This window comes from Cotesia typhae, unplaced genomic scaffold, assembly GCF_013202065.1.
Source record: "Cotesia typhae breed Kobodo isofemale line unplaced genomic scaffold, CoteBio_Ctyphae scaffold_152, whole genome shotgun sequence".
NCBI classification, from domain to species: Eukaryota; Metazoa; Arthropoda; class Insecta; order Hymenoptera; family Braconidae; genus Cotesia; species Cotesia typhae.
In genome coordinates, this window is record NW_027423776.1 from 7,253,018 (window position 1) to 7,263,858 (window position 10,841).

Below are 10,841 nucleotides of genomic sequence, written 5' to 3' on the forward strand. Positions count from 1 at the left end.
AAATGATTAACGACACTGTCATGTGATTAATGTATCCATCGTAATTATTTGATAGTAAATGAAATGCAGATTATTAATATTATAATAAATATATTTATTAGGAAATAAAAATAATTATTAATAAGTTTGAATGAATGGAGTTTATCATCGTTAATAATTATATATATTGAGTGCAGATCTTTTGTAAATTTTATCCAGCACAAGAATAAAAAATAAGTATTTGAAATATTTAATATTAAGATAAGTTATACAATAACTGTAATAATAATAATTATTATTACTATTATTATACATATAAGTAATGAAGGTGATGTTGATTGTAAATAATACAGAACTGCTGTCACTGTAAAATATTCGCATAAAAAATCAAATGTAATCGTCTGTATAATCAATTGTCAAACACTGTATCTTATAATACTAAGTAATAAATATTGTCAAAATCTTATTGGTTTAAAATAATTTTTTTGTAAAAAAATGAACGTTTTTGGTAAAAAAGGATGTAGAAAAAAAATTTTTTTTTGCCGATCAGCTCAGAATCATCAAAAATGTCAAGATTAATAAAAATAATTTTTTTAAGGAGATTCAAATATCCTGCTAATATGAAAAATATCTATAAAAAAATAATAGGTAGATATACTTTTGTTCTGCATCTTAAAATTAATTAATAATAGTTAATGATTATGCAATTGTAGTTTTTCAAAATAGAGAATAATAATATAGAAGATTGTTTAGTTAATTTAGTTTATTACTATCATAATTACAATAATAAAAAGAACGTTGACTAAAATTAGGGAAAACAGCTAACTTACAGTTATTGAATCAAAATAAACCAAAAAGCTTACAGGTAATAATAATCTAATAAACTTAAACTAAAATTACAAGAGTTAAATCTAATTACGAGCTATAAATAAATACTGAAATAATACTGAATGAAATATAATAAATAAAAAATTAAAATGCTATACTGTCACGAATAAAATAAAATCAAGGGTTTGGAGTACTTGGTACTACTTTGTTATAAATTTGTTTTATCAACTCACCAATATCGATATCAAAATAATAATATTTTTCTCGAGTCGGTGTATTGGTAGTGTCACTTGTAGATGTTGTCGTTGATTCAAGATTATTCTCGGTTCCCGATGATTCTGTAGTTGACATATTTTTATCCGAAGAAACGTTGGTCACATTTTTAGAAGCTTCATTCATTTTAGTCGTTAATAATGTTCCATGATCCTCAGTTTCAGCGTCCCTTTCTGGATTCGTTGGGTTAGAAGTATTATTTGGTGATATTGTCGTTGAATTTAGATCATTATTGGATCCTGGTGATTTTGTAGCCAACACATCTTCATCTGAAGGAAAGCTAAAGTGATTTTCAGTAGTAACATTTTTTGTTGTCATTGACAATGGTCTATTATTCTTAGTCTCGTCATCTCTCTTTGTATTCATTGTATTGGAAACGTTACTTGGTGATGATGTCGTTGAGTCTATATCATCATTGGTTCCTGACGATTCTGTAGGTAGTGAATTTTTATCTGAAGGAAGGCCGGAACCATTTCCAGCAGTTTCATTATTCGCGGTCACTGACAATATTCCATGATTCTCAGTTCTAGCATCTCCATTAGAATTTGTTGTATTGGAACTTCTACTCGCCGATAATGTCGTTGAGTTCAGGTCGTTCTTGTTTTTTGATAATTCTGTAGTTAGTGAATTTTCATCTGAGTGAAAGCTAGAATCATTTTTACCAGTTTCATTAGTCGTGGTCATTGGCAATTTTCCATGATCCTCAGTCTTATCATTCCCTTTAAGATTTGTTGTATTAAAAGTGTTATTAGCCGATAATGCCATTGAGTTTAGATCATTCTTGGTTCCTGATGATTCTGTAGTTGGTATATTATCATCTGAAGAAAAGCTAGAACCATTTTTATCAGTTTCGTTCTTCGTCGTAGTTGGTAATGTTTCATGATCTTCAATCTTATCATCCTCTTTGAGATTCGTTGTATTGAAAGTATTACTTGCTGATGATGCCGTAGAATCAATATCATTCTCGGTTCCTAATAACTTTGCAGTTGAATAATATTCATCGGAAGGTATTTTAAAACTATTTCCAGCAGTTTCATTTTTTGTTGTCGTTGATGATTGTTTATGATCCTCAACCTCAAGACTCTCTTTCGAATTTATTGTAGTAGAAGCGTCACTTGGCGATGAAGTAGTTGAGAATAGATCATCATTGGTTGTATTGGAAGTATTCTTTGCTGGTGATGCCGTGGAATCTATATAATTCTTGGTTCCTGATGATTTTGGAAAGGATATATCTTTATCTGACGGGAGGCTAGAACCATTTACAGCAGTATCATTTTTTGTTGTAATTGAAAATGATCCATTACTCTTAGTTTCATCATCTCCTTTCGGAATCGTTGTATTAGAAGCATCACTTGGTGATGGTGTCATGAAATCTATATCATATTTAGTTTCTGATGATGTTGTAGTGGATATATCTTTATCTGATGGAAAACTAGAACCATTTACAGCAGTTTCATTTTTTGTTATTATTGAAAATGGTCCATTACTCTCAGTTTCATGATCTCCTTTCAGGATCGTTGTATTAGAAGCATCCCCTGGTGATGATGTTAAATCTGTATCATTCTTAGTTCCTGATGTTTCTGTAGTTGACATATTTTTATCTACAGAAATGTTAGAACTATTTTCAGTAGTATCATTTTTCACTGTCGTTAACAATGATTCATATTTCTCCGTCTTACCCTCTTCTTTTGGACTTGTATTGAAAGTTTTCCTTATTGATAATGTCGTTGACTCTAGATTATCCTTCATCTCTGAAGGTTTCGCTGTTAAAGTATGATCATCGGGATTCGTTCCAGAACTATTCCCAGATCCATCGCTCCCTTTCATAGGCGGTTTATTAACCTCGTTACTTTCATTAACCTTATGTTGAATCTCAGTATTAAGAGCGTTATCAGGCGGTAGTTCTGTTACCGGTTCACTCTTCTTCAAATTTTTTGAGCTTGTAGTTGAAATATCTTTGCCTAGAACTGATTTAGAACCATCTTCAATCGAAGATTCTTTGTACGGTTTCTTCAGTATGTTTTCTTGTCCCGTCAGTTTCTCATCCGATCGACGTATCATATCATCAGAAGTGCTTTTCATTGTCGTTGTAATCACTTGGTTAATTTCTGTGATACTTGCTGAGCTCTCAGTTGAAGAATAATTAGCTTGAGAATTTAAAATAGAACGATGTTCAGAAGTTTTTGCTAAATTCTTCCCACATGGTCTGTGAGTTTTGTTCATTTTTTCCATGTTCTTTACCACTACTACTGACGTACCATTTACTTTATAATAAATAATTCATGTAATTATATGGATAAGCCTTATCAATAATTTTTTTAATTAAAAATATATTTTTTGTAAGTGATATAAATTTTATCAAATATAATTACGATCATAGATTTTAATTTTAATTAATGTCTCATGTCAAAATTGTCCGACTAGTGATAAATTGTACAAGTACTGTAGATAAAAAAATTTCTGTATTCACTATTAGTCGAGACACATCATCATTTTCTATTAGATTTATGTAATTTTTTTTATTATTGAATATTAATCATAAAAGCTAGCTATTCTACCGATCTCTTCAAGTATTAAGAAAGTTCACCATCAATTTAGAAAATAATACCAACATTTCGAAATTCGTTCTTTCAAAAAATTTACAAATAAAAAAAAATCACTTTGAAAACTTCAAATCGATTCACTGAATCGGTTTTGAGAAAACATTTTTCGTAACTAGATCTTATGCGCAGGAGTAAAATGTCTTCAATTCTTAAAGTTTTATAACTTTTGTCAAAATAATGTAATTTTTATAAAATTTAAAGCACCAAATAATTAAATATTTTTAAATTAAACATATTTATATTTTTTTCTGAATCAATTCGTGGATTAAAACGTTTAAATTAAAGAATGATCAAAAAGACAAATTATCTCGATAAATAATGAGTATTAAAATTTTCCATTTATAGTATTTAAACAACATATCTTATTTAAAGTTAACTGAAATATTTTTTTTTTAATTGACAATTACCGAACAAACTACATTATATTTTGAAAATTAATGCAAAATATTTTTTACACATACTACCTACCTTGGAGGACGCAGATACATCCATGTTGTAGTAAAAATTGTCAATGAAAAAACTGCAATCAATAAGATGAATATAGTAATTTTGAATATTATCGAAGCGTTCATTTTTTAATACGAACGCATTTGCTTTGCGAGTTACTTGTCCAAAAAACAGTTAGTATTTTTTTAAATCTTTATTATATAGGTCCTTTTCCTTTCAACTTTCAAGTGTGATGTTCACTGCAAGAATTTTTAAATTCTTCTTAAAGAAGAGGAATTATTCTTGTAATTATCGATATCATTATCAATTATTCGATCTCATAAACCTTCAACCTTCAATATCATATCTTTATATTATTATTAAGAATAATTAAAATCACATTTTAATAAATGTTATGAGATTAAGGCTAATGCATAATTGATATAATGAAACGTAGTTAGAGAATCATATAATGTAGAAGGACGTCAATACCTTTTTATATAATTAATTATGAGTCATAAATTATAAAAAATTTTGTAAATGCGCATTAACTATTAAATTAGTGTCAAGATTTACGTAATAATTTCATGATAGTTATCTAAACACTGTCAATGATTTTTATTCTTCTTTTGGGAATAATTTAAATATCGTGATTCTTATGCCGAAAAAAAGCCATGAAAAAAAATTTTTTTTCTAAACAAGATTGAAATATAAGGAATGATAAAATTTACTAAAAATATGAAAAATTAAATTATTTTTATATATGCTCTTTTTGCTTTGGAAAAAAAATTTTTTTCAATTCAAAGGTGTGCATAAAAATAAATTTTTTTTTGACTTTACAAATTTTTTACTTGAAACTAAAAGGACATTTATTAAAAAAATTTTTTTGGTATTTTAGTAAGATTTTCCAAATTTTCATAATTTGAAAAAAAAAAAAAAAAATTCTATCTCTTTTGATTTATTACGGATTATAAAATCTATCTACTTCAACGGTAGACTCGAATGTCTTTTCTCGAATCTTTTAGAATGTAACCATCTCTTCCGATATTCTGCTTTCCTGTTTTAATAATCAATTTATCTGATCATTGAATGATTTTTAAGGATGATTGATCAATAAAATTTTAAAGCCTGTAATTTGAAGTGGGACATAAAAAAAACCGCCATATTAACGGTGAAGTAATTGTAATCTTTCAGCATTTTAATCATGGTTAGACAAGTGATGACTTTTGGATTAGGAACACATGATATTAAAAGAACTATTTCAAATAAAAAAGTCTCCTTTTTTGTAGGTCCCATACGTGTGCCCATTTAGACCCAGGTATACGAATAAATCTATTATATATATATTTATATTCTCTATATCCCATGATTTTTTGGACTAGTTTCCTATGATTCATTTCTTGACATTGAAAAATATTTTTAAAAAATTCGAAGAAAGATGAAATCTTGTTAATTAATTAATAACCGAAGGCCAAAAAAATGAACCATATCTCTACAATGTCAAATTATTTTTTTCTATTATTTAACGTAATTAGTATAAAAATATTATGATAATATTACTATTAAGATATACCCAACAAGGCCGAATAAACAGAATTCTAATCTTATAAAATTATTAATTATTAATTAGTACTATCATGTACGTCATTAAAAATATAAGGTCAGTGTGATTTCAAACACAGATCGTTTCTATATCCAGACAGAATAGCAGTTTAATATTTTAAACTTCAATCTACGAATAGTTACTTAAGCGGAAGGTTTAGAAGTGACAAAACGAAAACAATATTATAATCAGTAGAAAAAATGAGGTGGAAATATGCATATTATTTTTTGATCGTTACTTTTCTTCTAATGATATTTGTTTCGTTAATTTCTATTAGTGTATCTATGTATCTCAATGAATTAAGGTAATTACAATTTATTATTACAATCTTTTCGCTGCAAAATTGTGAAATAAAAAATATTAAATTATTGATTTATTTCAAATAATTTTTTAAGGTTTATTAAATGTCCTATTTTAAAACACATCAACTGCAAAATTTTTTTATCTATTTTTTTTTTAATATCATATTTTTTAAAACATTAATTTAAAAATCTAATGTTTTTTTTTTTCTCACTAATGTATTCGTTAATATGTCTTCTAAGCTAAGTTTACTTTACTCAGAAAGTTTTAGCACTTTATAATACTTTATTAAATGTAATTAAATTATCTATCAAAAAACGAAGCGTTTTTTTTTTTTTTTAATTTTGATTTATTTATGCATAAAATGCGTTTAAAATTTTTATTTGGTGTACAAGTATGACAGAGATACATCCTTCCATTTTTTACATAATTTTTTATTGTTTCAGAAATCAACCTGTGACAATATATCCCGTAAACTCGGTATCAAATACATCGGCCAGCGATACAGATGATAATTACAATTGTTCAATGTCCGTCAGCGATCAAAGTAATGATAACATCACAAAAAAACCTGCTGGTGATGGTCTTAGAGACGATAATGATAAAATTATATTGCGAGCCGATACTCATTCCGCACATTCCGCATTAACACCGATCAATAATAAAAAAACCGACAGAATTGATAATCTTATTACATCAGAAACTAGTCAGAGTAAAAATAAAACACAAAAAGGTGTTGTAACTGACCGTAAGAATGATATCGTTGATCAAAACAAAAAAGATTTAATAGAACAATCAACTCCGACACCAGATAAGTCAATTCAATGGCTTGACATCGACAATCCCGACTGGATTCTACCGATTTTTTACAGAAACAAGTCAGAGAGACACCTTCAATATGGAAATACGGTTGCATGGGAATATTGATTCATCCAAAAGCAGTTCTTACCGTTCATTTTGCTATAAATAAGTAAGTAATTGCACGCCTCATAAGCGAAGCTTTGTCATCGTTGCGTTACTCATTTTTTTTAGCCTATGAACTCCATGTAACCCTCTTATCAATAATATAATTTTTAATACATCTCGTACTTTACAGATTGAAAAAAGTAATTCACGCGGTTGGAGTATTTGACCGAACGAAGGGTCGTAATGAAATTGATGTGAACTACAGTCAACTGCATAACCCACTAAAGGTTACGAGTGCTCCACCTTACAAATTAATAGAATTTTGTAAGTTTTTTATTTCATTTTAATTTTATCTTACACGTCCAAAGTTTAATTTTAATCCAAAAAACTAAAATTTAAAACAATAATTAATTAATATTAATAATTAATTTCCGATAATAATTCTGTTTAAATTTTATCTTCAGCGTACATATTGAATAATAAAAAAAGAAATGAACCAGGTTTGCTTGTGATGATAATGAAAGAAGCAATAAATTCCATCAAACCCGTGGATGTTTCTCAGACCCCATTAATGCCATTGCAGGACATGTTCGATGAGAACATCGTGAAAGAGTGCATTCACGTGACATTCGTGGAAAATTCTGACACCCACTATTTTGAAGAAATAAAAATTTCTGAAAGACTGATGAATCGTTCAGCGATGGTTGAAAGCTACACAGCAACTTACAAACACAAATGTATTGAGTCATGTAAACTTCTGTCGGTTAATTATATCCCAGAATCTAACGTCTTTGGTACTGTCGACAGTTTGAAGTTTGACGATAACGTAAGTTTATTTTGATAAAATTTGAAGTTTTTAATGTGTACGTGTTTTGAAATGAAAATTATATTGCAGAGTAAAAAATTTAAGCTGCTTGGAAGTCCACTGGCTTTCAGGCTTGTCAGTGATGGGCCTAATAGTTATTCGTTTGCGGGAATACTGATTAATTCGTTTTATACTGGAATGTATGAATATACAAATGTACATCATGAGCTTAAGTGGATTCAACAAAAACTAGAAAAATTGTAATGTAGATATTTATTTGTAGATGGTGTATGTTTATTGTTAGTATTATGTACTTATTAACCCTGATTACAAAAAAGTATTAAGACAAAGAAAAAAGTATTGAAAAGAATTGGTTTTCTAGTCAATCCAATTCTTTTTAATACTTTTTTCTTTGTATCAATACTTTTTTTTAATCAGGGAATTAATGTAAATATTTTTGTTAAATTGTAATGAACAAAAAAAAAATTTTATCGAAAAATTTTAATTTTTTCTTGGAAAATTTTACTATTAGTATTGTTATAGGTTGTATGGAAGTGATTTAGCTTCATTATAATTAATTTTAATGATCTAATACCCTGATAGCCAGCGCTTTCTCAGTAAGTAGTTGGCTTCTAGTAGTTACGGTTAACTTGACATCGAGTTAGCGGTAATTTTTTACATGATAACAGTTGTAAGCAAATTGACGGAAATCTACGGCCGAAACTTGAATACAAGTTAACAATCAAACTTGTAGTTAAATTTCCTTTCAACTTTATTACAATTTGACAGAAATACTTGTACAGCAAGTCTTGACGTCTGTTTGCAGAGTAAGTTATAGGTAACTAATAGTTAATCGCTTGCTTTACCAACTCTTTCCGTCAAGTTAGCTTCAAATTGCGGACGTAGTTTGACAGTAAGTTACAGGTAAGGTGGCTATCAGGGTATTTTCCGTCAAATTTGCCATGTGAGCAGACTCATACCTTGATACATGTGACCGAAGCCGGTATAGCAAGTTTGATTTTCTATTTTATCATAGAAGCACGTGTAAGTTAAGCTACAACAGAACGTCAAGCGTTGATATCAGATTGCTTTATTAATTCTTCACTAAATAACAATTGTAAATAAATTGTAAATTGTAAATAAATTTCGGTCAACTTTACTGGAACTTCACAGCAAGTCTTGACGTTAAATTGCAGAGTAACTTAGAGGCAACTTGATTAAAACCGTTTACTTTGCCAACATTTTCGGTTAAGTTGGCATCAGATGGCAGATGTAGATGGGAACAGGTTTCAGTTAAGATGGCTATCAGGGATAGACTTGAAAACAACTTGACATCAATTTGATGCGCTAAATGAACTATCACAATTTTTTGAAGAAAATCAAGTTATCAGTAGTTGTTATCTTATTCAAGTATGGACAAGCAGCAAGCATCGCTTAGCAACCGATAAGGTAGAATGTCTTAAACTTTCAACCTTATGTTTCTACAGATGGATACATAATTCTCTTCTCTTTGTCGTTGCTCATTCTGTAACTAGTCTTGACATCGAATATCGAATTGAAAACTTAATTTTTTCTATCTGCCGATTTTAATTACATTATTGATATTAATTTGGGAACAATAGGATGTACGAAATTCATTTTATACCAAACATTTTTATTGAAATTAATTATTTTTATCTTATTTAATTTTAAATTTATCTGTTGTAATTTTATAAAATACAGTTTTGATTATAAAATTCGTTTAATGAGAAATATAAATTATATCTAGATAATATTATAGTCTAATATTAAGATTACCAAAATTGTCTTAAACAAAAAAAAAAAAATTTTTTTTAAAACAAATTTTAATGAAAAAAATAGATTTTATTAGAAAAAAAATTTTTTACCGAAAAAAAAGTTTTATTTCTATAAATACAAATTCACTTATAATAGATCATTAAATCAAAAATATTAATTCTAAAATTAGATAAATTTTGGGGATATAAATTGTAAGCAATAATAATTGAAACTGTAAAAACATAAATGAAAATAAAAAGCCCATGTTCATTAATAATTATGATTTATTAATTATTGTAGTGATATAGATTTATAATAATGATCCGTAATATTACTAACTACGGTGATATATTTATAACTAATAATGACGTTTATACATTGATTATACAATATTTACAATAACATAATCATAAGCAACACTTTTCATTCACAATTTATTACTTTTAATCACGTATGATTTTATTCACAGGTTAAATCAGACACGAGCAATCATCACATCGTTTTTGTATTATTTTTAAAAATCTTCAAGTGTTCAGACAAAAACTCCTCGTGCGTCACAACTTATTTCAACCAACAAAAGATGTAGTTTAACGAAAAGTTATTAAACTTTAAACAACAACAACAACAATAATAATAATAATAATAATAATAATAATAATAATAATAATAATAATAATAATAATAATAATAATAATAATAATAATAATAATAATAATAATAATAATAATAATAATAATAATAATAATAATAATAATAATAATAAAATAAATATCGCACGTATTGTACCTCACACTTTAATCCAAAATGTTTGACAGCCGTTATTTTACTCTCATTAAATGTATATTTACAGTTCTATTGTATCATCATATACTTCTTAATAATAATCATAGCGATAATTATTTTCATCAGTGTGATAAGAAATGACAGTGTTACAATATATGTAATGCTCCATTTCTTCATTATTTTTTCTTAAACTTTTTCATTTTTTTTTTTATCGTCTTACATAACTAACGCTTTGGATTTTTTTCGGTCTTTATTCGCTATGCAGAGAAAAATCTCTATGATTAAAAAATCATGATAATTAAATAATAAATCAATTTAACAAATATTTCTATTAGACTAATAAAAATTTTCCTGAAATCAAACGATAAAGTACAAATAATAATGATGTAAATAAAATCGATTACTACTTGAATAAAATTGCTTCATTAATTACATTTACATATTATATATTGATTCTCATTCACAGCAATATTTGCTAATGCATTGTCGAATATTTAATTATACTTTAGTTTTTTTTTTTTTTTTTTTTTTTTTTGTTACTTAGTCTACAAAATATTTG

The 10,841-nt window shown here is 27.2% G+C and overlaps 1 protein-coding gene across 1 annotated transcript; it reads left to right on the forward strand.

Annotated features, from left to right (window-relative positions):
• The first annotated feature begins 5,910 nt into the window (after nt 1-5,910).
• LOC141536455 (uncharacterized) lies at nt 5,911-8,028 on the forward strand. Its single transcript, XM_074256971.1, has 5 exons — nt 5,911-6,016; nt 6,459-6,982; nt 7,109-7,242; nt 7,383-7,744; nt 7,814-8,028. The coding sequence occupies exons 2-5, from the start codon at nt 6,927-6,929 to the stop codon at nt 7,985-7,987; spliced, it is 726 nt and encodes a 241-aa protein (XP_074113072.1). The 5' UTR covers nt 5,911-6,016; nt 6,459-6,926; the 3' UTR covers nt 7,988-8,028.
• The last annotated feature ends 2,813 nt before the right edge of the window (nt 8,029-10,841 follow it).

Excerpts from the sequence above, each read along its gene's own strand:
- LOC141536455 (XM_074256971.1), top strand. The coding sequence starts at position 6,927 with ATGGGAATATTGATTCATCCAAAAGCAGTTCTTACCGTTCATTTTGCT. Across the intron at positions 6,983-7,108 it reads GTTCATTTTGCTATAAATAA|ATTGAAAAAAGTAATTCACG; the intron begins GTAAGTAATTGC and ends CGTACTTTACAG. Across the intron at positions 7,243-7,382 it reads TTACAAATTAATAGAATTTT|CGTACATATTGAATAATAAA; the intron begins GTAAGTTTTTTA and ends TTTTATCTTCAG.